This window comes from Suncus etruscus, chromosome 5 (assembly GCF_024139225.1).
Source record: "Suncus etruscus isolate mSunEtr1 chromosome 5, mSunEtr1.pri.cur, whole genome shotgun sequence".
Classification (NCBI taxonomy): Eukaryota; Metazoa; Chordata; class Mammalia; order Eulipotyphla; family Soricidae; genus Suncus; species Suncus etruscus.
Window position 1 is genome coordinate 22,769,252 of NC_064852.1, and position 27,943 is coordinate 22,797,194.

General features: G+C 49.9%; 1 protein-coding gene across 5 annotated transcripts in view; it reads right to left on the reverse strand.

Moving 5' to 3' along the window:
• Positions 1 to 27,943, reverse strand: part of AGAP1 (ArfGAP with GTPase domain, ankyrin repeat and PH domain 1) — a 348,034-nt gene that overhangs the window by 133,749 nt on the left and 186,342 nt on the right. For all 5 annotated transcript variants that reach the window (XM_049773603.1, XM_049773601.1, XM_049773600.1 and 2 more), the window contains 2 exons: positions 26,452 to 26,556; positions 10,676 to 10,844 (listed from right to left, as the gene is read on the reverse strand). In XM_049773603.1, the coding sequence (XP_049629560.1) occupies positions 10,676 to 10,844; positions 26,452 to 26,556 (274 nt within the window). The remainder of the gene's footprint in view (positions 1 to 10,675; positions 10,845 to 26,451; positions 26,557 to 27,943) is intronic.

A 27,943-nucleotide genomic window follows, 5' to 3' on the forward strand; every position in this document is an offset into this window, starting at 1 on the left:
AGGTGCCAGTTTCAGAGGAAGAGCTCCAGAACTCAGAAAACTCCAGGGGGTACAGGTATAGGTCTAGCTCCAAGATACTCCAATCCCAGGTGTCTCCAGGTGACATCTGGCTTGGCCACTGTCAGGAAGCTGTGGGGCACCTGTGACATATGTGAGACACCTTTGAGACACTTATGGTATACTTGCGGGGTAAATGTAGGGAACCTATAAGCAACCAGTCGGGTACCTGTGAGACACCTGCTGGGCACCTGTGGGATACTTGTGGGACACCTGTAGGATACCTGTGTGGAACACCTGCAGGGAACCTGTAGGACACCTGTGGGACATCTGTGGGTAACTTATGGAACACCTGTGAAACACCTGCATAATGCCTGTGGGGTATCTATAGGGAACTTATAGGACACCTGTGAGACCCCTGTTGGGCATTTATGGAGCACCTGTGGGACACTTGTGGGATATCTGTGGAGAATCTGCAGAGAACCTGTGAGATATCTGTGAGACAAATATGAGATACCTGTGGGATACCTTCAAAATACATATGGGGCATCTGTGGAATACATGTGGGACACCTGGGATATCTGCAGAGTCCTGGGGGAGGTCCTGTCAGTTTTCTTCCTTTCAGAGCTCTTCCTGTGTCAGATATTTTGCTGGTTTTAAAGTGTCATGGCCATGGCTGAAACTTAGTTCTTTACCAGACCAGGGATTTTTTGGGGGGAAGGGTAACGAGTTTCTAAGGCGCCTTTATCCACTTCTAGGGGTGCATGTTCTCACAAAGTGAACAGTTCAGCCTCCTAAGGCTTTCCCTGAGCCTATGTGAGGTTGAGGTCAATTCAAATAGTCCTGGTGGTGCCGTTGGAGAAAGCAGGCACAATGGAGAGGGACATCATTGATGGGGCACGCTTGGCCTTCATGGACTAGGTGTGGAAAGTCTGCCCCAAGTAGCTCCAAGGCTCCAAGAGATGGTGCCAAAGGAGGACTCTGCATCTCTACCCAGAAACTTCAAACACAGAAGCCACCACAAGCTCGTTTCTTCCCTAAGAGCCCCTAACTCTTATGAAGAAGAAATAAGCTACTTTGGGACCCTTGCAAATGCACACAACAGCCAACTTTCTGTAATTCAACTTCAGAGGACGTCCCCCCCCAAATGTCTGTTTGTCCACTAAAGACTGGAATTATTTAAACAACCATCGGACACCCATTCCAGTTACCCCTGGTACCCGGCGCCAGACGGGCACACTCTGCATCAGACTGTTCTGGGGTCTTCCTTCCTGCGCCCCACCTTCGGCAGATGAATCTTCAGCCAATCATGGGCTGGCCTTTCCGAGTGTTCTAGCAAGCTGCTAGAAAGGGCGGGAGAATCAGCCACGTCCCGAATTCTCTATCAAAAGATTCTTGTAATAAAATGTGCCCAAGGTGGGAAGGGTGAACGAGGCAAACGGAGGGGCAAAGGGAGGAGGACATGGAGCCTTGCCAGGTCCCAGATATGCGGCACTGCCTGTTTACTCCAGTGCTTTCTAGCCCAATTTGCAACTAAACAAAGAAAAAACTTTTGTTTCCACGACGGGGGACAACAACAAGGATGGAGTTTTTGAGGCGGCGTGATCTTTTTTTTTTTTGTCCCCCCTCTTCTTCTTTCTAATAGCTATTACCCCTGTAACAGCAGCTTAGCGACTCGGCGTCTGCAGTGTGAGCAGTTTTGATAAACAGCCTCGGTGGGCCACACAACGGGATAATGTCTCCTTAAGTACCGCCAATGAGCTGCCATTCTACACAGCCAATTACTCCTGCGCGTCTGTCACTCAAAGGAAAAATGACTGAGCCCATTAGATCAAACCTTTGTCACTGTTCCTAATGCACTCTTAGGCCTCATTAATCTCCGGGAGCAGCCACTGAGCCTCCGGTGTCTCATCGCCTCCCCGGATCAGGCCCACGTGAAGCCTCTCATCTCTCCCCCAAGTGCTCCGCGTTAATCAAGCTCTCCTTATTACCCCAGTCCCTGTCACGGCGGAGAGCGCGCTCCCTCTTAAATGCTCTCATTATAACCCATCTTTAGAGCCGGCTAAGTGGAAAAAAAAAAAAAAAAAGAGGGAGAGGGAGAGAAGGAGCGAGAAGAGGATGGGAGAGAAAGAGGAGAGGAGAAAAAGCCAGTCCGACGGCATTAATATTCATGACAATAATTAGTATTCCAGGTCACTGAATATTCATGCTATTAGTTGGGGTTTTTTATGGGGTTGCTGGCGGTCCTGATTACTGGCGTGTGGAGGGAAAACAGCATGGTGGGGACGCAGGGCTCAGCCACGCGGGCCTGCCCCGCACCCACCTCCTGGTGCCTCTCCAATCTCCAATCCACTGGGCCTGATGTGTCGGGAGGGGGTCTGGGAGAGCGGGGACTGTTCCCTTTAGGAGACTGAGGGTTTTCTCTGGGGAGAAGGGAACCCAACAAAGATGTCTGTTAGGCCTGAGGATCACCCCACCTCATCCTCCCAGAGAGTCTCACTGTGGTGAGGGAGGACATAGGGAACACTGGGGAGCCTGAAGAACACCGCCTGACCTGCCAGGCCTACTCCAGATAGGAGCCAAGTGTACCCCAGGATAAGAGCTGAGTGGAGTCTCACTCCACTGGTCCCAACAAAGGTGATATGAATAGACATCCTGTGGCATTTGAGGGGACTTGCAAATATCATGTCTTTTCTCTCCTCTCCCTCCCTCCTTCCTTCCTTCCCTCCTTCCTTCCTTCCCTCCTTCCTTCCTTCCTTCCTTCCTTCCTTCCTTCCTTCCTTCCTTCCTTCCTTCCTTCCTTCCTTCCTTCCTTCCTTCCTTCCTCCTTCCTTCCCTCCTCCTTCCCTTCCTTCCTTCCTTCCTTCCTTCTTCCTTCCTTCCTTCCTTCCTTCCTTCCTTCCTTCCTTCCTTCCTTCCTTCCTTCCTTCCTTCCTCCCTCCCTCCCTCCCTCCCTTCCTTCCTTTCTTCCTTCCATTTTTTTCCCCCTATACACTGGTTCTCAGGGCTTACCTCCTAGTTCTGCATTCAGGAATCACTTTTGGTGGTGCTCAAGGAACCATATGAGGTGCCAAGGATTGAACCCAGGTAGCTCACACACAAGGCAAGCACTGTCCTTACTGTGTACTATCACTCTGCCCCTTTCTTCCATTCTTTCTACTCTTGCACAGGACCTGCTACAATTTGACAGGACCAGGGGCCCAGCTGTGGTAGGTCACAAGGCCTAGCTTTGGAAGGCCACAGGGCCCAGATATGGAAAGCCATGGCAGTGGCAACATCTCATTTCAGTGAGGAAGCTGAAGGATAAAGAAATACCTGCCCGAGGAGATTAGGCCTGGACTCCAGAGCCCCAATTCTAGAGCATTGTGTTTTCCTTCTCTTGGCTACAAAGTCAGGGTGGACAAGAGTCTGTATCTTAGGCTCCATGTACAAGGCTGTCCTGAAATAGCCTAGCTTGGAACTCATATCAGGAAACATTCCTGGACACCTGCAGACTGGCAGAATGAGTCAGTCTGGCCAAAATGGCCACCACCAATCAGGCCAGTTCCCTGTCAGAACCAATGGCAAACACTATCCCGAGTGCCTGGAGCAACCTTACTGGAGGCCAGTTTGTGATAGGAGTCACTTCCCTGGGCAGAATCAGTACTACACACCTGCCGGGTTGTCTTCTTGGGTAGATGCTTAAGTCACTTCTCCAAAAAGTCACAGAGAGGAAAATGCTGTATATCCTTGGATGTCAGTTGAAAATGTCTTTTTCTTTCTGCTACCTTCACACTTGATTAATAATAGTCTGGCTTTTGCACAGGCCCCAAGGTCCAAAACTTTGTCCTTAGCGGGAAATTCTACGGTGGGGGCCTGTGTTGAAAGTGCCACCCCTCCTGCTCTTATTCACGTCAAGGCCTCCTCCCTCTTCTGCCCAGGATGCTTTGATGCCCATGTTCTCCTTCCCTTTCCTTCTACTATCTCTGAGTGTGGTTTATCCATCTGCTTAGTCCCTGTGAATTCTCAGACTCAGCCTTTCCCCAGGGCCTTGGGTTCCACTTGGGGGCTGTGAAAACTGAGCATCTGTATCAACAAGGGCTGGCTCTTCCTCCTGGCCACTCTACCCCCTTTCCTTCCAGGGTCACAGAAACTCTGAGCATCCAAAGGGGTGGGAGCACCCGTGGGTTGATTGACCCAGGAGATGAAAGGCACTTGGTCACAGTCTTGTAGCAGGTCAGGGCTGTAAGGGTGTGAGCAGATGGGGGAAGAGGGGTGGTGCTGCTGTGGTGCCTTTTCTCATTGCCTTCCATTGGTCAGTCTTGAAGATGGGGCTCCCCATCCTTGCCCCTAGGCAAGCAGCTTCTATTTGCTTCTGGGTTGCTGAAGGCAGGATCGTCACAATGGGCAGTTTTCCTGAAACTCCCCATTATCCCCAGAGCCCCTGATCTCTGATCACTGTGCCCCTGATGTTGGTTAGCAGTCCATGCAGCAACTCCTTCATTGGGGTGCCTGACCTGACCTGGGGCAGAACCAGGTCTCCCAGAGTGGGCCAGGCCCACCTGCTAGCATCAGGGACACACTCCACAAATCTGGGCTGTCCCATATGAGCAGCAGCTTTGGTGGACAGGCTGGTGCTTGTTCTCTGAATTTTCCCTCTGATGTGGTGGAGGAGCCCCATGTGTGCCCCCATCTCCAGAGAACTGGTATAGCCCAGCTCCCAGAAGCATCAGCAGTGATAGTCAATGATAGCATAGAAACAGGTCAATCTGATTCCCGACACACACACACCTCTAAAATTGGTGCTATGTTTGGGCATTTGGTCCAGGGAATCGAAGAAAAACAACCAAGAGCAATTCCCACCAACAGAGCTCAGGGAAAAGCATGGAGGCTGGATATGAGAAATGCAGGACTCAGGACTTCTATCTTCTCAGAGGAACAAACCTCCCCCTTAGACCCCAAAGATCAGCCTCCCAAATCAGCAGATCCCAGGTACAGAGCATTTGAATAATACACAGATGGGTTCCAAATGAACAACCTGATAATTGGACTGAGGGAATCGAAGCAAACACAGAATCCACTGGGAAGAATGGGGTTGCATGTAAGAAACTCAGTATGATATGGCTGGGGGGCTGGAGAAAGAATACAAGGGAAAAGGCATTGGCCTTGCATAGAACTAAAGAATTAATTAATCCAGTTTCAATCTCTGGCACCCATATAGCCCCCTGATTTCTGTCAGGAGTGATCCCTGAGCATAGAGGCATGAATAAGCCCTAAGCACCACTCCAAATGACAATAAAACAATATATATTATATGGTTTAAGACTGGCATTTCCTTCACACTTGATTGATATAAACAATGTCTATTAAAGTCATAATAGAGTGGTGTGTGTGTGTGTGTGTGTGTGTGTGTGTGTGTGTGTGTGTTGGTTTTTGGACCACACCTGGCAATGCTCAGGGGGATATTCCTGGCTCTGTACACAAGGAATTATTCCTCACAGTGCTCTGGGGACCATATGGGGTGCTGGGGATAGAACTGGGTTGGGTACATGCAAAGGCAACTGGGTTGGCTATATGCAAAGGCAAATGCCATTCCTGCTGTGCTGTTACTCCGATTCTGGGGTGATTTTTTTTTTTTTTTTTTTTTTTTGGTTTTTGGGTCACACCCAGCAGCGTTCAGGGGACCATATGGGATGCTGGGGTTTGAACCACTGTCTTTCTGCATGCAAGGCAAACGCCTTACCTCCATGCTATCGCTCCAACCCCATCTGGGGTGATTTTTTTTTTGTTTTTGTTTTTTGTTTTTGGGTCACACCTGGCAGTGTTCAAAGGTTACTCCTGGCTCTACGCTCAGAAATCACTCCTCGTAGGCTCCGGGGACCATATGGAATGCCGGAATTTGAACCACCGTCCTTCTGTATGCAAGGCAAATGCCTTACCTCCATGATGTATCTCCAGCCCCATTTGGAGTGATATTTTTTTTAAGAGGGAGGTTTTAAGATATCAAGTTCACTGGAAAAAAAAAAAACAGATGAATGTAACCAGCCTGGAAAAGACTTGAGAGAAGGAACGTTTTATGACTGGAAGACCAGACATACTGAGCCATGAAGAGGAAAATGCTGGGTATAGCCAGGAAGGTCCAATGGTGTGTGTGGGGGGGGAGTGCTTAAGGGGGCAGGGCCAGGCATCAGTCCTGAGGTCCTGAGGACATGAGTCACTGAATGAATGGTACCATGAAGGGACACAAGAAGTGACAGAGAAACAATCCTGAGTCAAAGGAGGGACACATGTGGATCTGAACAAAAAACCTAGATTTCCTCTGATATAAGTCCAGCCAAATAAATGAAATACTGACTGGAAGGGAGGTAGGGAGGGAGCAGGGTGGGGGGAGTGGTAGCAGTGAGAAGAGAAGAGAGAGGGAGACACAGAGAGAGAAACTGGGATCTATTTCCAGAGTTAATTGTTTCTATAGCAGAAGCTGCAATAAATAAAAGCTGTGTTTTATTAGTATTTAAAAGATAAACTGGGCCCGGAGAGATAGCCCAGTGGCGTTTGCCTTGTAAGCAGCCGATTCAGGACCAAAGGTGGTTGGTTCGAATCCCGGTGTCCCATATGGTCCCCCGTGCCTGCCAGGAGCTATTTCTGAGCAGACAGCCAGGAGTAACCCCTGAGCACCACCAGGTGTGACCCCCCCCCCGCCCAAAAAAAGATAAACCAAGGGGGCCTGAGATATAGTACAGTAGGGATGGCACTTGCCTTGCACAGGTCTAACCCGGGTTTGATTCCCGGCTTGCCATAAGGTCCCACGAGCACCACCAGGAATGATCCCTAAGTGCAGAGCCAGGGGTTAGCCCTGCCCCCTGCTGTGTGTGGCTCCAAAACAAACAAAATAAGTGGAAACCAATCTATAAGGTCATAAAAATCTGAGATGGGGAGTTCTTTTGTTGTTTATTTTTGGGAAGAAGGCGTTCTACAGTAGTTCTTGGTGACCCAGGATCAGCCCGGTGACACTCGGCTGCCTGGCTAGTAGTTTCTTGTGAGACTTGCTGGGCACTGAGCTGGGACTGCCAGTCCCTGATTAAATCCACAGCCCAGGACCACAACAATTTAAATACAAACCTACTAAATAGACTAAGGTGCTAATAGCCTTAACATACAAAGAATTATTCTTACACGTCAATGAGAAAGGCAAACATATCTCAAAAAAAAAAAAAAAACTATTTCAAATGCAAAGGAAACAGTGAGACTATTACAATGTATAGAATGCTCCGTACAGGAAATACAAGGAGGCTGGACCTCAGTAAACCAAGCGTGAGATACTTGATTACTTCGGGGATTACCAGAAATTCCAGAAGTGATGCTCAGTGGAATACAGAGGAGAGTGAAAGGGGCACTCAGGTGAGGGATGGGGGCACTTCACACAAATCTTCCCTAGAAACAAACGTGGAAACATGACCAAGACTGTCAGGAATGTCTGGATATGCCATATCCCTTCCCTGGGTGTGATATTAAGCTTCTGGTGCAAGGGATCCACACACATTGTGGATCAGATGTGTGGAAGAGAATTAGGTGCAAATCACGCACCTGAGTGTGAAGTAAAAAGAGCAAAAGCGGGGTGGAAGCAATGGTGCAGCGGTAGGGTGTTTGCCTTGCACGCAGCTGACTCAGGACAAACCCTGGCGTCCCATATGGTTCCCCAAGCCAGGAGCGATTTCTGAGCGCATACCCAGGAGTAATCCCTAAGCATAACCGGGTATGGCCCCAAAACAAACAAACAGACAAACAAAAAAGAGCAAAGACAGAAGGTATGGAAAGAATAAATGACCCCAGAAACAGGAGAGAATGGAATGGGAGGCAGGGGGTGTGTCTACAGGCAGGGAAGGCAGCACTACCCACCCAGCTTACAAGGGAGAGGGGGAGAAATGCTAGGAGCCACGCAGGAAACCCATTTAGAGCAGTTTAGGGGAAAGTCACCCCCCCCCATTATAGAATCTTTTTGACCTTGTTTCCTTCCCAGGGACTTTCAATGCCCTACTATGGGCCCCCAGTCTCTTTCAAATAGCCTCTCTGGCCCCTGGGTGAGAACTGCTGATCTGAAAATAACCATCACAAGGATCCCCCATTTCAGAGGCCGGAGCTCCCTGAGTTGAGCTGGCTTCTCTACCAGGCCCCACATGCCCAGAACTCCTGGTAACCAGATACCACCCAGACGAGGGGCACAAACTGGGCCTGGACTCAGAGAGATATATTCATTCCTGGGGGGAAGGGGTTATATGACCTCTAAGGTGGGTCAAGGCAAGGATCCCTCCTGGGAATGAAGCAATGCATTGCAAGGAAGAGGGGTATTGTCAAACCCCAATTTCCCCAGCCCCCACTCCAGACATAAGTTAATAGAACTTTTCTGAACAGACTTGGTGCTTCCAAGATCATGAGCAAAGCTGGATCCTCAGCACCATCTCTGACCCTGTGTGCCAGGCACATGCCACCCTGAGTGACCCCTAGCCATACGTCCTTATTGTGAGCTGCCCTGTGAATGTGCCCATTGACACAAGGATCTGAAGGACAGAGCCTGATTTCAACTGGGCTTCAGTCAGTTACAGCGGCTCTCAGACTTGAAAGGGCTGTGTGGACAGGCGGTAAGAGTGAGAGAATATGGGGTGACTATGTCCAAGCTGAGCAGACATTAGACCCAAATCTGTCTCTATCATTTTTTTGGCTCCATCTGGAAGTGCTCAGTGTAGAATTAAATAATTAATGATGGTGCTGGATTGAGGTGGATGGATGGAGGGATCTTTCTCTGCCATCCCAGGCCACATGGCTCCGCAATCCCCATTCAGCTGGCGGGTCCCAGGTTTAGGTGAAGGGCGGAATCAGACTCATCCAGAGACAGGCATCAGGAAGCATCAACTTTATTCATGCCCTATCCACCACATGTGTGGCCTATATCATAACCTTTTAAGCATTCAGCCATTCTTAGCTAGTCCTGCATCTTAACTCCTTTCAGCCATCTTCCCTTTGACCTCCATGCTGGCAAAAGACCAAAAAGGCCTAATCCTCTCTGGTTAAAGCCTTATCTACCCTTTCCAAGACCCCTCCCAGGAAATGGGCGGGGTCTTGCAGGCAAGGTCAAGTTACCTAGGAAGAATGGGGGGGGGGGAATGAGGCTTCACTCAGGACTTACTTCTTTATTCTTTTTTTTTTTGGGGGGGGGATTTTGGGTCACACCTGTTGGCACTTAAGGGTTACTTCTGGCTCTGAGCTCAGAAATTGCTCCTGGCAAGCTCGGGGGACCATATAAGATGACAGGATTCAAACCACCATCCACTCTGGGTTGGCTGCATGCAAGGCAAACGTCCAACTGCTGAGCTACCTTCTGTCCCCCCTCACGACTTACTTCTGCCTCTGTACTTAAGGATCACTCTTGGGGCTGATGGGGCTCTGTGGGATGCTCAGGATTGAATTCAGGTTAGCTGTGTGCAAAGCAAACACCCCACCCGCTGTGTTATCACTTGGGTGATGCACTCTCAGAGTAGAGACTGATCAAGCCATGAATACTATTTTGTCGGGGCCAGAGAAATAGTATGGAGGTAAGGCATTTGCCTTGCATGCAGAAGGACAACCCTTCGAATCCAGCATCTCATATGGTCCCCTGAGCCTGCCTGGAGCGATTTCTGAGCGTAGAGCCAGGAGCGCTGCTGGGTGTGACCCAAAAACAAAAACAAAAAACCCCCCAAAAAACACCAAAACAAACTTATTTCGTCTTTCTGTCCTCGGGGACATTTCTGTGTGACCTAAGTCCTTCTGTGTCAGCCCCATGCAGTGGGAACAAAGGATCCCCACCCTGCTGGGGTGAGGGTGTGTGTGTGTGGGGGCTCTACCTGGAGATGGGGTCTCACAAAAGATGATGACTAGGTCAGGGGATGGGCTTCCAAGGGCCACAGGTGTTGGGACACATGAGGGGGAGGTCTGTGCTCTGGTCAGCACCACAGAAAGGGCAGTGCCAGAATGTCATCATGGGCAGACTCAAATGAGGCTGACCCTTGCACCTGGGGTGGTGGTAGTGGTGGTGAGTACAGAGACCATGATCCTCCTGGGGCCTACGTAGAAAACAGCGGCTTTATTCAGGGTTCGTTTCCCCTGAAGAAAAGACAAATCAGCTCAAAGATAAACAGGGGAGCAGAGGAAACATCCTCTGAGCCCTAGCACTGCTTCTTTAAAATCTGCCTCCCAGGGCCAGAGTGATCATCCAATGGTCGGGGTGTCTGCCTTGCATGTGGCCTACCCCAGCTAATGACCAGAGCCATATGAGTATCTCAGGCTTGTCCAAGCAGCACTGCTCCTCTGGCCCTCAGTACTGAACTACCAGCCTGGTTGGTTGAGAACAGTCATGGGACCCCCTGAATCCCACCTGGAAACCCGCATCAAAATAAAACAAAAATCAAAAACCAAAAAACCTAAACTTGCTCCAAATGACTTTTCTCCTTTTCTACACTTTGAGCTCCAAGTTGGACCACAGTCAGTAATTCCCGCCCCTTTTCAGAAGGTTCTGAGAGCTGTCATTGTCAGCACAGCTGCTGGCAGGGGACCATGGTGATCCCCTTCGGCTTCAAGTGCCCCTGCTGGGAGTCAGACACCCATGAAGGGGTGCCATGCCTGTACCCCTGCTGAGGCTACCTTGTCCCCCTCCCCTGACACTTACCTGAATCAGGTGAGATGTGTAAAGTGCTCATGTCCTTGGTCAGCCCATTAGTTCTGGGGCTGGAGACGGGTGCGCAGGCTGACGTGGCTCGAGGTGGCCGCTTCCCCGGGACCTTGACCGTCGTCCTCAGCAGGTCGATCTCTTTGCCATGGACGTTCTGCATGTAGTCCTGTCCAGAAGGGCAAAGCCACGAGAGATTAAGGGGCAGTGCCAGAGCGAATGATGGGGTACAGCAAGCCCCCCTACAAGGTGAGTGCTCTGGAAATATAGAGTTTTTGGCTATCTTGTTAGGGGGCTGTTGGGTCAGGGCAAAATCAGGGATCCAGGGCTGCTCGTGCCACCTGGAGACCCAAGAAAACAGCTGGAGGAAACCAGATTCTCCAAAAATAGAAATGATGGGGCCCAGAGAGATAGCACAGCGGCATTTGCCTTGCAAGCAGCCGATCCAGGACCAAAGGTGGTTGGTTCAAATCCCAGTGTCCCATATGGTCCCCCATGCCTGCCAGGAGCTATTTCTGAGCAGACAGCCAGGAGTAACCCCTGAGCACCACTGGGTGTGGCCCAAAAAACAAACAAAAAAAAATAGAAATGATCTTTTTTGTTATTTTGGGGGCCACACCTGGTTATGTTCAGGGCTTAATCCTGACAGGGCTTAAGAGGACCATATGGGCTTCTGGGATGGGACTGGGGTCATGCAAGGTCCTTTTTTTTTGGGGGGGGGAAAGAGATATAAATTCTCTGTATATTGCAAAATTCTTCACATCAACACAATAAAAACATGTTCACTATTTTAAGTCTAAAATAAAAGATATGAAAATATGGATAAACAGGAATAAAAATTTGACACATTTATACACACTAGGGGTATGACTCAAGACAAAATAAACATGGAGGTTTTGTATTTGTGCTAAGACAAAAAGCAGGGGGGTCTATCAGAGACCTTGTCTGCGTCTATGCTTTGAGATGGACACACCGAACATTGATTCAGTTTGTATGTTGGATCTAAAAGAGTCAAGTTTCCACTGTCATAGAGGGACATTTTTCCAGAGCACAGGTGGTGAGAGAACTGCCTAGTGTTAAAAACAAAGATTTACCATGGCTTGCGTAGAGGTTTTTGGGTTAAGGGTTGGGGGAGGGGTGCTGGGTGTTGGTGCTTGTTTCATGGGCATTTCCTTGCAAAAGCAGCCATGGGGGGGATAGAGGGTAACCTTTTTCAGGTTGGCAGTATCTTGAAGTATTTAGTGAATAAACCTAGGCTGTTTATATGAGCGAACTCAAACTTGACATGTGTCTTGTGAAGGGCAGGCAGAGGCCCGAGGGAGGATTGTGGAAGGGTCCAGAGCTTATGGTGGAAGTGCCAGAAGGAAGCACCAAAGGGCTGAGAGGTTGGTTCAGGGGCTCGGGCACTTTCCTGGGACCCAGATCAGGACAGTAAAGAGCCAGATTCTATCTGCTGACCCTCCTGACATCAGGAGTCTGACAAGAGTGAGGGGCGAGAGTCTAAGCCCCAGGGTTGCCTTAGGTGGCCCTGCTGTCTGGGACCCCTGTAGCCACTCTCATAGACAGAGAAGAACCTGGAAGGTGCCCAGGCTAAGAGTGGGGCTCTGAGCTGCTGTCCACAAGCTGAAATGATACAGAGAGTCTGTAGCACTGGGCCTTGTGATCTTCCTGCAGTGAGGTCAGACACCAGAGAAGACGGAGAAAGCAGGTACCAGAGCACCAGGGTGAGGGGCCTATCCAGGAGAACCAAGAAGGTACTGAGACTTGAGTGCATTATGGGCTAAGGAGCCTCCTGCACTTTGCAAACCTGAGATAAATGCACATTAAGAAAATTTTCTTCCTCAGTCACTCCTGAGCAAAAGAACATCACAAGATGCTTGAAAATCAAGTAGGAAGTAGAGGAGACAGACCCCCAGATTTTGAACTGAGACTCGGTGGTAGTTTTGCTTTTTTAAGATTTTAAGAGAAAAGCCCCAGAAATGGGTATTTGGTTTAAGCAATGAAGCCGAGGTCAGAGCGATGTTCAAAGACGGACGAGGAAGGCAGAGAGGCAAGCTGCCTGCTGGGAACTGCCAGCCGGCTGAGTCAACAGATCAAGAATTCCAGAAAGTTCTGGAAGGACGGACGGAGAGATGGAAAGGGAGTGAGAAGGAGAAAAGGAGAAAGAATAAAGTCCTAGAAGTGAAAAGAAAAATGTTCTAGGAGCTAAAAAGGAAAAAAAAAAAAAGAGAGAGCATAAAGACAATGAAAGAAAAGATAAAGGAAAAGTTCTAGAAGCAAAAAGGAAGAAAGAAAAAAGTCCTAAAGGCAAAAAGAAAAGAAGAAAAGAAAGACAGCAGAGGGAGAAAAAGCTTCCCAGCCCAAGTTAAGACTGCTACATGCTGAAGACCTTCTGGCATAGTTACTCCTTCAAAAATATCAACTTGCTATAACTTTCTTCTTTAATGCCAATCCTTAACAAATTAAAATACAATAACAGGAGTGTAATTGAGCATTTATTGCTTATGGGCCCTGAAATGAGGCTAATCAGAGAGTGACTAGGCCTCAGCATGGGCTCCTTTGTAATAGGCATGTTTTAACATACAATAACCAGGATATTTTATTTAAAATTATAGTAGAAATGTACTGAGTGTCTCTGCTTCTGCTCTTGGATCTGGAGGCAGCGAGAGAGCCCATTTATCTCCGGCCCAGCATGGGACTGGAACTCTGCTTTCTTGTCTAAGTAAGGATGAACTAGCTCTTTCTAAAAATTAAAATCCATGTATCTACTGGGCAATGCCTCTTTGTTGGTCAGCACCATTTTTTTTAAAACAAACTTTACAGAAGGTATCTCCTCATTCACGTCTGTATTTCCTTACATGACTTGTGAAGGAGATGAATACTAGGGCCAAATAATACGGTGATAGTAGATAGCAGAGATAGTACCGGTGGACAGGGCATTTGCCTTATATGAAGCTTGAAAAGGGGTTGGTTACTGGGGGCCCGAGAAATTGTACAGTGGGCAGAACACTTATATGCTGTTTGTGAAGGAAGTAGATGGACACTGGGGCCAGAGAGAGAGTAGAGTTGGGCAAAGTGCTTGCCTTACATGCAGCTTAAAAAAGCTGGTGGACACGGGGCCAGAAAGCTAGTAGAGTGGGCAGGGTGCCTGCCTCACACACAGCCTTTTCCGTGTTTGACTTCCGGCATCCCATAAGGTCCCCTGAGTGCTGACCAGAAGTGACTCCTGAATACGGAGCCTAAATAAGCCTTGAGCACTGCCAGGTGTGGCCCCCAAACCAAACCAAGCCCTGGAGCTGGACGTGGAGATTGTGGAAACTTTCCCACTGCCTGCCCCTGACAGGCCACCTCCTTTTCATCCCTCAGCCTTGCCAGGTACTGGAGGAATCAGAGCTACCACCATGAAACAATGTGGCCATGACAGCCCAGCTGGGCTGACTGAGCTGCCTCTGGGGTTGATGGGGGGAAACCTCAGTGGATCTGAAGAGACAGCAGGCTGGAGTTTGATATGCAAATGTTCCACCGACTAGCCTGCCCTGTGTTCAGGGAGAAAATGCTGATGGAAGATAAAAGGGGAGAAAACCCTTTAACAAGGCATGAGGGCAATTCAAAACCAAGTACTTTTAAACAGCACTTAACAAGTCCCCAGGGTCCACTCAAGAGTCTGGCCCCCCAGAGGTCCCATCTCTGGCCCCTCAACAGCTTGAAAAAGTAGTAATTGCAAAGCTATTTGCATTTTTCTTCTCGAGTTGGCCATGCCCATCCTGCAGGTTCGTTTCTCCCGCCCCCTTTCTTTTTTTCTTTTTTTCCAGGCAGCCACTAGGGCTCCAGGCCCCGTTCCCGCAAGAGGCGGCAGTGGCAGGGGTACGTGCGTGGTGCGCTGCCCCGGCCAGCCAGTGCCGCACCCAGTGCTGGCCCTTGTTTTGTACATGGTGGCTAATTATGTTGCATCTATTGGCGTACACTTAATTAGCTGCATTAATGTGATTTCTTTGCACATAGTCAAGCAATTAAGAGCTATGATTGAGTTTCATTCAATTAGCCTCAACAAACATGCTAATTGATGTCCCAGATGCAAATGAGGTGCAATGAGAGAAACCTGCTAACGGCTGAGAGGCTCGCCAGGGACCTCAGATTTCAGTGCCCCCACAGAAACCCCTTTTCACTTGCTACTCGTGTGTGTGTGTGTGTGTGTGTGTGTGTGTGTGTGTGTGTGTGTGTGTGTGTGTGAAGGAGTAAGGGGGGAGGCTGCCTTCCCATGGGGGCCCAGCATCCCTCCTGAGATGGAATTAATGGCTTAGCTGCTCGGGGCAAAGTCCTAAAATCTTCGCTTCCCATGCTTTGCACAGTAGGGGGACTTGGGCGAGTGGAAAGTCGTGGAAAGTCACGAACATGCCACACGAGGGTGCCTGATGGGATGATGGGAAAGGAAAGGGCAGGACTCCCGACCTCACATGCCCCCCACCAACTGTGGCAGGGGAGGGGCCTGCCATAGCCTGGACCGCCCGCAGCCCCCTGGCCTGTGCAGGGCTAGCCGGCTGCGGCTTCCAGTAAATAAATGGTGATTCTATCTTAGTCAGCTCTGGGGCATTGGGCACTGAAGTTCAGCTCCAAATACAACGATCCATCACAAGTCCCTAAAAATACACTCACTGGATCGATTCTCGCCGCCTGCCCTGCGTTGTTACCTGTGGCTGTTGGCTGAAAGATGGACGCGGCCCTGAAAGCTGAAGGGGGATGCGTGAAGGGTGTGAGGCGAGTCTTGAACACACAGCAAGGCTGGGACCCCACTCCTGCCCCACAGGTTCCCACTGCCCACTTTGCCCTCTGACCAACGCCCACCTCTAGCTCCCACCTGATTCTTCCTTCTAAGAGCAAAGCGGCGCATTTCCATCATTTAATCAAAGGGAGAAAGCTAGAGAACAAATTGCTCTAAAAAAGCTTTCTCTTTCTTCTCCACCCCCACCCATTTCTGGCTTCAGACCCTGGAGAAATTGAATGTTTTTGTTTTGTTTTGTTTTGTTTTGTTTTTGAGTCATACCTGGAGGCACTCAGAAATCTCTGCTGGCAGGCTGCAGGGATGCTGGGGAGCAAACCTGGGTCCAACCCAGGTAGGCCGTGTGGAAGGCAGACGCCCTACAGCTGTGCTATTACTTCGGTCCCAGAAATCGAATGTTTTCATCTATTTATGGGTACTTGAAAAGCTAACAATTTTCTTTTTCTTCTCGGGGTGTTGGGAGGAATGGACATGTTCTCATGGGTTTTATTCCTCTTTGCACTATCTAGCTTGGCCATCCGCAAAGTGGTCCCTGGTTATAGGGTTCGAGAGTTCTGGAACATTCTTAACATATGGTGAAGGACCATATGTCTCAACATATATCTCTTTTCCTGGTGGCAAAATGGACCTGGAAGGTGGCACAGCAGTGGCAGGTATAACTGCAGCTCTCACAGGAATGCAGGTGGTGACCCCAAAGCAGCAGCATGTCCCCCCACAGATTGGGACAGAAGCAGCCCCAGAAAATAGCAGACCATAAATCTGAAAGCAGCTATGGGCCACAGACTCCATCCACCTCTGAAGGACATGTCTGCCTGCTTCTCTGGGCGTGGGGTGCAAATTTGGCATTTGCTCAGAGCCAGCATCTCTCTGCTTTGAGCTGAACTTGCACCTGTCTGTGTTGGGTTGGTTTAGTGCTCCAAAGAACAGCCCTTCAGTGGCATCACTTGGGGGAAAAAAAGAACGAACATCGCTAGTGACCTCTGTGTTCAGTGGCAATGCAGGGTGGTGTAGATACCCTGAGAATTCCAGAATCATGCCTCTCCTGCCAATAATTTGTTGTCTTCAAACTCCTGGAGATTCCTGGTGGGTGGGGATGAGGGCAAGGAAGGAGAGGGAACTGGAGGTGCTGCAGGATTCAGAAAGAGTCTATCCAGACATGTACAAACCTCAGGTAAACTACAGTTCTGAAGTGACCATGGGGCCACATGAATGCAAAGAAGGTGCAAGTGGAGACAGGGCTTTGACTCTAACTGCAAAAAGCTGCCAGGTTCTACCATGACCTGAGCTTTGTGGAGGTTGTGGGGTCCTTGAGAACATCCCCTGGCGTCCACAGGCCTGCCTGACCCCTCTTTTTTCTCAGCTTCTGCAAGAGGCCACACACTGGTTTTCTCCACTCAAGTCCACCCCAAACATACACCATGGATAGGGCCAGAGTGATAGAACCATGGGGAAAACGTTTGCCTTGCATGTGGCCAATCTGGGTTTGATCCCTGGCATCCCATATGGTTCTTTGAGTACTGCCAGGAGTGATTCCTGCGTGCAGAGCCAGGAGTAAGTCCTGAGCACTACCAGATGTGCCCCTTTGCCACCACCCCCAAATAACACCGTGATACAGCAGCCAAGGTTTACTTTTGGTAAACCCGATGTAGCAACTGATAGTGCCTATGTGTCAGGAGAGTGGACTTTTAAAAATATGAATGCTGGTTATGGAAAAGGAGGTACCTAAGGATTTTAACTGAATCATACAAGTGCTTTACTGGACCCCCAGGTTAATTCCTAATGCACCATATGAAAGACATCACTCATGGGAACCAGAGCATTGTGGAGTGATGTTAAGTTGGTGAAAGGGTCCTGAGGTTGAAGGGGCTGCTAGCCATGTGCCAGGTTTTATGCCCACAGACGTCCATCTTGATTCAAGTGTGTGATAAGATATCCTTGCCTTAGGAGTGCATGCAAGGGTGGACCTTGTTAAAGGCTTTAGAAACTAATCCTCGGGACTATCTCTGCCAGGAGGAAAGGGAGGGGGCATCACCCCCCCCCCCCCGTTTGCACGATGCTTCTTAAATGCCAGGTTCAAAGAAGCAATGGCTGAGTTGGTCTAAAGTTCTATTTTTAAAATCCGAACTTCTGGGCTCAAAAAAAAAAAAATCCATCCAGAGACTCATTGTTAAGATACACTGCTTTTCCCCCCCCAACACCATTTAATACTCTTCAAAGGCTGCGGATCTGTAAAAACGTGCATAATGCCGGCCATTCAAATGGTCAAGCCCACGCTCGATGAATAATTAACAATAGTCTCCCCACCCCAGGCATCAGCACCGGGAACGGACACCCTGAAATACCGACCAACTATGAGCACTTTTCCGAGAAGAGCGGCTTTTCCAAGACAATTCTCGGGCACAATGCACGGGTAGGAAGCAGCTTCAAAGTGAGAACAGCGAGGCAGGAGGAAACCCATCTCCCCAGCCAGCTTGCTCAGAATGTTGGGGCGACCATGTGGAGAAGGGGCCTGGCACCCCAGATCTGAAAGATGACACTGTGTCCTCAGCACACGTCAGTTCACCAGGGAATCACATGAGCACCCATCCATAGAGGCAGGCTGTGACGCAAAGGGGAGAGCAAGGGACACCTCCAGATATGCCAGCATGGTCCCCACCCCAACCTGTACATGGGGTGACTTGGTTCAGTTGACAGGTTAGGAGAACAGAAACTAGGATTGTAAGAAGCCCCTGCTTGGGGGATGATTCTGCCTCGGCTGGTCCAGGATGGCCAGAGGCTGTTGGCATTACAGACTACATGGGACAGCGCTCCCTTGTAGTCCCTGTGGTGCTCAAGCCTGTTGGTACCAATGAATATTGTGGAGGACAGTGGCTACTTGGTCCTGGCAAGGGAAGGCCATGGAAACATATTCCAGTGCCAGCCTGGCCTACTATGTATTTTGGTGGCTGCCTAGAGCTTGAAAAAGCAAGAACAGTAATAAGACCTTCATGGACCATGAATTCTATACAGCCACACAGCATGAGGCTCGGAGCTCTGCTTCGAGTGTTTTATTTTATTGTTTTGTTTTCTGAGCCACACCCAGCAGTGCTTAGGCTTTACTTTGGGCTCTGTGGTCAGGAGTTACTCTTTTTTTTTTTGGGGGGGGGGGGTTTTGGGCCACACCCAGTAACGCTCAGGGGTTACTCCTGGCTATGTGCTCAGAAGTTGCTCCTGGCTTGGGGGACCATATGGGACACCGGGGATCAAACCGCGGTCCGTCCAAGGCTAGCGCAGGCAAGGCAGGCACCTTACCTTTAGCGCCACCGCCCGGCCCCAGGAGTTACTCTTGACAGGGCTCTGGGGACCATCTGGGATGCCAGGGATCGAACCCAGGTAGGATGTGTGCAAAGTGCCCTCCTGCTGTGCAATGATTTGTTTCAAGAAATTTATTTAGGGTTTGAGGCCACATCTAGCTATGCTCAGGGGTTAGTATGTAGTGCTGGGAATCTGGGTGGGCATCTGTAGGACAAGCACCTGTAATCTCTTTGGCCCCTTATTAAAAATTTAATTTTATTAATTTTTATTTGAGGGGATGGGTAATGTCCATACAGGCAGTGCTCAGGGCTTATTCCTGACTCTGTGCTCAAAGATCACTGCTGGTGGGATTTGGAGAACTATATATGATAATAAGAATTGAACCAGAGTTGGGCTTGTACAAGGAAAGCACTTAACCTGTGTTCATTCTGGTCCTTATTTTATGGCACTGGGGCTCAAACTTAGGGTCTCAAATACATGCTGCACTGAGAGGATCTCTATGCTCAAGGCCCACTTTTGTGAGACACTCTGGAGCCTGAGAGCTTTCAATTTACTTTTCCTGAGGGTGGATATGCCAGGATCGGTGCTAAGCATGCAAAGAGGGAGAGAGATTTTCTGCTGGAGAAAGTGCCAAACTGAATAGGTTTCGGCAGAATCTCAACTTCCTTCCTCCTTAGCATCCATCTGTCTGTCCGTCTATTGGTCCATCCACCCATCTGTCCTTTTCTTCATTTCTTCTTCCTCCCTTCCCTCTTTCCTGTCTCCTTCACTGGTACAGTCAGGCTACCTATGGAAGATGACCAGGCCAGCATCCTCCTGGCTGGTGGATGGACTCAGCACCTGGGATTCCACTTTGGTGAGTGAGAGCTAATTAGATACCTCACCATCTGGGGGGATTCCTAGTCCACCTCCTCCCATCCAGGGCCAGAGACAAGAGACAATAGGACAGAGACAAGTCCATGGGGCCTAGCTACAACCCCACAATGGGAGCAACTGGCAGCTCCCATCCACCGAGATATGGAGTTCCATGTCCTCTAACCTCTGGCGGGCCCCTCCTTTCTACTAATGCCATCTAGAGTGGCTGACTGTCCTCCAGAAAACAGGTTCCAGCGCCAATCCATGACATTCTCAACTTTTTCCTTTCTGCCCCTCTCCTGCTTTCTCTTGCTTTTCACTGGGAGAAGAAGGAAATGGTGTCTTCATGGGCCATGTCAAGGGTAGTCAGACATTTTTATTGCAAAAAGCCGTCTGGAAAAGATGCAAAACAAAATTGCGACCGAGCAAGGGAGAGGGAGAGAGAGAGAGAGAGAGAGAGAGAGAGAGAGAGAGAGAGAGAGAGAGAGAGAGATCCATGGGGGGGGGGGAAACAAAGGGCCCCCTTCCCCTTGCTTATTGAGTTCAAAGGCATAACATACAGTGCCCGCAGCAAAAGGGAAGCTACACTAATTTTAAAGCCATAAAACGCCATCAAGTGCCCTGCGGGGAAGGACGACACTGGAGCGAGTGGCACCTAAATAAGACACGGTTCATTTACTTCGCAGCTTAGCCTAATGTAATCATCAGCGGATTCTTAGCCTAGAGTTGTAACAGGCAAATAGCCACGCGGTGGAGGCGGCGCTTGGAGCCATCGAGGGGGCCGCGGCGAGGTGGCTGTTGATTAGAAAATTTTTCAGTTTTGACAAGCGCTTAATGAACATAAATCGCACCTTGATTGGTTTCCATGTGGGGCCACAGGCGCACCTGAGAAGCGGCGGGGCCAGGCTGCTGCCCTGGCAGTCCAGGCCAGCACCGTGAGAGGGACCCTATGGGATAGAGCCCTGAGATCCCACGAGGCTCATCATACCCATCATCCCCCATCCCATTCTGCTCGCTGGGGAGTACTGGGGATAGACTGTCTGGCAGGGTTGAACATCGGAGGGTTGACAGAAATGCTAAGTGACTCAGATGGGAGAGAAGGTGCTGAGCACAGCTAAGAGCAGCTAGCCATGTGCAGAGAAGACTTGGCAGTCTGCACGGGGCAGTGTCTGCTGCAGGAGTGCCCACATGTAGGTTGCTTTCGGATGCACATGGATGGGAAATGCTATTTCCTCTGCTCCCTGCACCCCTGCAGTGGGGCTCAAGGCCTGACTGAGCTCAGAGCCCAGTGCTTGGGCTAGATGTGTGTGTAGTAAAATTTCAGGGCTGTTCCACAGTCAACCAGGCTGAGAAGTCCAGGTGCCAATGTAGGAACTGGGAAGCCTGTGTATGCCCCTGCCCAGAGGCCATGCTCGAGCAGGTCTGACTTCTGCTGCCCTTGGGAAAGAGTCTCAAGGGGTTCCTGAACATCCTCAACGGGAGGGACCTGAATCCAAACCACATCTGTGTTCTGCAGTGTCACCTCGCCGTGCCCTTGAGGGTCCCCTGTTCTGACTCTGGCTTGTCAGAGGTCCAAGCCCACATCTAGAACCTTTGATTTGGAGATCCCATCACTTCTGTGGCACCTCAGCAGCCACAAAGAAGGGACTGGCTCCTTGTTACCCTGAGGATGAAGTGGGAGCAGACACAGGCCAGGGGCAGCAGGAGAGATCCGGCTCTGTCACTTGGAAAATGTCTGAAGGGCCAGTTAAGATCCGTCCATTGCTGGGACCAGCCAGAGATAGGGATCCTTGGGCTCAGGCCGTAAGAAGGGAAAGGAGCTGCCAGAGGTTTACAAGCGGGGAACACAGCAAGCTTGGGCAAGCCAGGTGCGTATATGAGGATGCATGAACCCAGTCCACATGCCAGGAGGCATGTACCAGAATACATGTGCCAAGAATGCACGAACACAGGTGTGCATGTGCCAGATGCATGCACCAGGATGTACGTACCAGGTGTGCATACCAGGATGCATGTACCAGAGATACATGTGCGTGCCAGAGAGAGTAGGCCACTGCACCATGAAGTCCTTGGCTCGACCTTGTGCTCCTGAGCCATTTGCCCTGGTCCCTGAGGAATCCTGAACATACACCTTTGTCAGCAGTAATCTCCCTGCGCCCTCGACGCCGTGCTCCCGCCACAGAAGATGGATGGGTGGCCCGCTCGGCTGTGACGCCCCCAGGTCCCAGCTCTTTCTCATTATCCCCCTCATTTTCCCATCAAGGTGTTCCCGAGGGTTTCCATTTAAGTCCACATCATAGGCTGGCTCTGTTTCGCTGGTTGTGTCATCCAACCCCGGGCACCTGGCAGCAGTCTAAAGGTGGGCACAGTAGCTATGTTTTTTTTTTTAGGGGTCCCTGGGTGCCAGAGAAGCCAGATGCGGTCTGTGCCAACCAGCCAGCTCGGGACTGCTGGTACTGTGGTTTGGCATCTTGAGCAGATGTTGGTAGAGGTGGGGAGCTGGTGCCAGCTGGTCCTGTGGGGAGGGGGACCCACAGGCGGGGGGTGGCAGGGGACGTCTCAGCACCACATTCTGCCTCTGAAGGGTGCAGCTTCACTTTCCTCAGCCCTGATTATAAGGAGACCAGCTTGCATGGGAAGCTCAGCAGCAGGAAGGATTAAGAAAGGCGCTGGGTGTCTGACTGGCTGAAATCCTTCACTGCAATTACCACTGTGGGCCCCACCTTTCTTTAGATGCCCATTGGCCCCATTGAGCTGTTGGCTTCCTCCAAGGGTTCGAGGACTACTAGGTCAAAGGTCCATGATATGTGTCGGGGCCGCTGCTGTGTGTCCAGCAGGGGCTTTGGAACATCATAGACACCAACTAATGGGCAGTGTCCAAGAACATCCTCACTGAGCTCAGACCTGATGGTGAGAAAATGGCTGCTGAACCTTCTGGAAACATCCCAAGAAGAGCTGACTGTGTGAGAGATCTGGGCTGGGCAGGGCAATACGGCACTTGAGGTCAGTGCTGACCCTCTGTGCCAAGAGTGGGTGAGGGGGCCAACCATAAAGCCCAAAGCTCCCCCTCAATCCCCCTGCATTGGGTCAGTCCCTAATAGTGGAGCATGGGGCAATCACAAAAAGTTCCTAGAGAGTTAGCTGCACCCTCAGTGATGTGAACTTGTTCCTACTGCAGAGGTCAGACCTATAAGGTGCCCCTGGGACAGACACCTACTGTCCCCATTACCAGACTCTGTCCCCACACGGTGGCAGTAAGAGAGGGAGGACAGGGAACAGCAAGGATGAGGATGGCCACCGTAAACTGTGCCCAGAGGCAGCTGCTCCCTTGAGCCATTGCTGCTGCTCTCCGCACCTCAGGCCTGGAGCTGGTGTCTGAAACATGGGCGGGCACCGGGGTGTGAGATGTGTGAGTTGAGAGTGGCATGCCCTGGATCCCCTTAGCTTCTGATCATTTCTAGGGTCATCATAGTGGGAGCTGCAGAACCAAGATCTACAGGCCATGTCTGTACCGGGAGGTTTGAGGCACACATGGGGATCACGCAGCAGGGGCACAGGAGGAAACAGAGGGCTCAATCCCAGGGCAGACACTTGGCCTCTATCTTTCTGTCACCTGACTGTCCCCCAACTGTCCTCCATACCACAACTGTCTTCTGACCTACTGTTCCACAGATGTCCTCTAACTGTCCTGTGCCCCTCAGATAGTTCCTGACCATCCTGTCCCTCTGACTGTCCTGTTTTTCCTGTCCAACTGTCCTTTGTCCCTCCACCTATCCCATGATTGTTCTGACTATCCTGTCCCTCCAACTTTCCTGTGACTGTCTTTTGTCCCTCTTGACTTTCCTCTGTCACTCTGAATGCTCCCAACTGTCCTATGTCCAGCTGTACTATCCTCTGTCCCTATCTTCTACATCTCCTATTCCTTATACAACTATCCATCTGTCTGGATGTCCCCTGACTGTCCTCTATCCCTTTGGCTGTCCCCTGACTGTCCTGTCTTCTGCCTGTCTCCCTGCAATTCTATCTCTTCAACTGTCCCAACTGTCCCTGACTGTCCTCTGTCCTTCTGGCTGTCCCAATTGCCCTCTGTCCTTTCTCCCTCTGACTCTCCTCAAACTGCCCTCTACCCCATTGTCTACTGTCCCTCTAACTGTCCCAACTCCCTCAACCATCTTCTACAGTCCCCCAACTGTCCCCTATTCCATGACTGTCCTCTATACTCCACTGTTCCCAATTATCCCTCACTGATCCCATTCTTCCCTGACCATGCTCTGATCACCCCCAACCAAGCACAGCAGCTGTTACCTTCCTGAGCTCATTCTTTCCTAACCAGTGATCACTTGTCTTTCCCTGTGCCTCGCCAAGCAGTTAGGTAGACCCTGAAGATGGAAATGGGGCATGGTTTGGGATGGAAGATGGAACCATGTGTGTGCTGGGGTGGACATCAAGACTTGGGTGTCTTCTGGGGACAGTTCTTCAGCTCTGACTTGGAAATGTGGCCTCGTTATGTTCTCTAATAAGGCTCAAATCCCTCGCACACAAAAGCCTTTCCATCCTGGTCCCCACATAAATCAGGGATCCTTTTGGACCATTTGCAAAACTAGTCCTCAGAGAGGCTTTGGGGTCACTTGCAATGGACAGAGGGGCTCTGAAATTGCATGCTCTGGGCAGGCGTGCAAATTAAGTTTCATCTAAAACTTTCTATTTTGGGGGGTGGGGCACATCTGGAGGTGCTCAAGGGTTACTCTTGGCTCTGTGATCAGAGGACCATATGGGATGTCGGGGATTGAACCTGGGTTATTCCTGTGCAAGGCAAATGCCCACCTGCTGTACAATTGCTCTGCCCCATGTGACTTCATTATTTTTTTTCTTTTCTTAAAATTAAAATCAGATTTTAATGAGAAATTCTAGGTATGGGAGAAAAGAAGTAAAAGAGAATAATGAGAGGAGAGGAGAGGAAGAGGAAGAGGGAGAGGAAAAGGGAGAGGGAGAGGGAGAGGGAGAGGGAGAGGGAGAGAGAGAGGGAGAGGGAGAGAGGGAGGGAGAGAGGGAGGGAGAGAGAGGGAGAGAGAGAGAGGGAGAGAGAGAGAGAGAGAAACTCTCCAAAGGTGGAAAGAGCCCAGTACATACCCGCCCCCTGCACACTAGCAGGAAATTCCACATCTTAAAGGGGGAGTGTGGGCGACATATGTGTAGGGCACCATGTACAGGGCTGGCATCACACAAGTGCTGAGTTAATTCTTAATGTGAGGACTTACATTTATTCTCATACAATGCCTATGCACATGAGAAAGTTATTTTCTTTTGGGCTGGAACGAGGAGCGTGGGGCTCACGAAGTGTGTACGCCTATACTCAGCTACAGCTACAGTCAAAAATACTTAACTTAATCACTTATCCTGTTTGGGGTTTGAGGAAACTTCTGTGGTGCCGGGGGGAGAAACGAGAATCAAACCCGGCTTGGTGCGTGCAAAGCAAGCACCTCACGCCTTACACCATCGTTTGATCCCCTGTAAATGCAGGATTGAACCGAGTCTCTTCTGGGGAATATGACAGCATCCTCAGTACCCTCACAGAACCACGGAGGAGCACAGTGGGCAGGAACGAGACGCTATTCACAGGAACCCTGGGCATCCCCAGATTTGACTTTGTGATGCAATCACAGTCCTTTAGAGCAATAAAGATATCCCAAGTTAAAGAAAATGCAAGAAATATGAGTTTGGGAGTCCTGGCCAGCCAGCTGGTAGGGGTTCACCAATGTGGGAAGGGGTGATACTCTCCACTGGGTGCTGATAACTGTACATATTGGAGCAGGGAAAGGCAAGGAGAATGTACCCTAATTGCAGACTTTGGTGAATGGGGTTGGAGGTGTCTCAATGCCAATTTTTACTTTCTTCCTCTCATATAAAATTATTCTGTCATTGCAAGTCCCCGCCCCACCCCACCCCCAACACACACCTGGCTCTGCAGTAAGGAAGCATTACTAGTGGTGTTAAGAGAACCATGTGAAAGATGCTAGGGATCAAATCCAGGTCAATCTGGCCTCAGCAACATTTTTCATTTTCTTTTTATTGAGGAGGAGTGGGGGGTCACACCCAGCCACAGGGGTTACTCCAGGCTTATAATACTGGTCTTTTTTTTTTGTTGTTTGTTTGCTTGTTTGGAGTTTTTTGGGGTGGTCACACTGAGCCACGCTCAGGAGTTACTCCAGGCTCTGTGCTCAGAAATTGCTCCCGGCAGGCTTGGGGGACCAAATGGGATGCCGGGATTCGAACCATCGTCCTTCTAGATGCAAGGCAAACAAACGCCCTACCGCTGTGCTATCTCTCCGGTCCCAGCAACGTTTTTCTTAACATGTTTGCAAAGTTCAAGTTCAGAGTTGGATCTGGTATGAGGATGCCACGGTGGGGGAAGCAAAGATGGAAGCTCCACTGATGGACTCCAGTCATCAGATCAACCCCCACTTTTAAATTCTACCCCGTTGAAAACACCCATGAGACAACCAACAGAGAAGGAAAGTTTCGCTGGCCTTGTGGCCCTTCTGATCACAGGGAGCCAGCCCTGGAGCCGAATCCTGGGCCTTGGCATCTCTGCTTCTTTTAGACTAGATCTCAATTCTCACCACTACGTTCACTTCTGTCTCTTGAATCTCATCTAAAGCGTCAGTCTACCCGCATGTCTTTCTGTGCTGCTCAGGCAAAAAACAGGGTCACAGCCAGGACAAGAGATGGGGCTGGGGTGGGGGGACACCTCCACCAGGTACAAGTGCTTCTGGAACGTCCCACTGAACTGGAAGGCTGAGGTAGGGACCACCCCCCTCCACTCCCACCATAGCTGACGGAGCACACTTACATGCAGACTGGGGTGGTAGGTGAGCACGCCATTGTCACAGAGGGTGACATACTTCTTCTTCCACTCCTTGTTCAATGACTTGCCGCTTCGCTTCAACAGCATGCCCTGCAAAAGAGGGAGGAAGCATCAGTGTCTAGAGCAGGTCCTGCCATGTGTGGGCCACTGGAATGTCACACGTTTGAAAAAAAATGGCAATCTGACCAGTTAAGAGCCTGGTAGCCAGCTCCCTGCTGCCCTGCAGGCCAAGAGAGGACAGAGAGCAGTGTCTGCATACAGGCATGGGTAGTACTGTGTCTATGCAGTACTGTGCATGCCAAGACCAACAAAGAGTCTAGTCTCTATCCCCTGCATAAGCGTCCCAAATGCAGGGAGAAAAATGCTGCACCCACACTTTGTATAATATCAGAATGTGAGAAAAAAATAAAAAAAAAATAAAGATGCCAGCAAGGACCATAAAGAACTCAGCAATGCCACCTGGGACCTTGGCTATAACTATGTTATGAGCAGACAAGATGAGCTGAAAGGAGGAGATTCTAAGAGAAACCCTCATCTTCCCTTCCTAAATGGAACACCATCAGTGGTCTTCTTACCTTATTTTTGCAAATAAGCATATTATATTTCACCACCACCCCCACCATTTCGGATTCCTAATTTATTAGAAATGAAATCCCATTTGCAAACTTCGCAACAGCATTTAAGAGATGAATCGTGTATAATTTACTTTAATCCATTTTTAATGAAATCATATTAGGGCTTCAAGAAAGCCATTCAAAGCTGGAAACCCGCACCCTTTGGAAGCATGTTTAATCCAGTCTTCCTTGGATGACTGATGAGAATTTATTCTTGTTTTAACTACCAATTCCCAGCAAACCTCCCGCCCGGTTTCTCGGCTCTCCTGGGGCGGGCAGGCCCGAGGCTGGCACGGAGCCCTGCCAGTTACTACCCTCCCGGCACCTGGCGCCTCTCCTTGGCTCCATTCATTGCAGCTCCATGTGCTCTACACACCCTGGGCCCAGCTTGCTCCCTCTCTCTTGCCTTGTACCCCAAGCCACCTAGGAGACAAGAAGCTACTCTTCATTGTCCAATAACAAGCACTCACAATGACTGGATGATACCCATTATTAGCCCATCCACCTGTGGCCCACAAAAGGGCCTCAGGTTGTTTTTGTTTTTTTAAAATAAATTAAATAAACTCTTTAATTGAATCACTGTGAGATCCACAGTTCATAATTTGAATTTTAGTCATACAAGGTCCAGCACCCATCCTTCTAGTGGTGCACATTTCCTGCCATCAATGTCCCCTGCCCACCCCATGCCCTCTCCCCTGCCAGGCTCTGTGGCAGACATTGTTCTCTCTCTTTGCAATACTGTCACTGAAGGGGTATCACACATATCACTTTCCCACCTTTCAGCACCTAGTTCTTGTTCAGAGTGACCATTCCCAACTATCAGTGTCAAGTGGTCCTTTCTCTATCCTCACTTCTCTACTCTT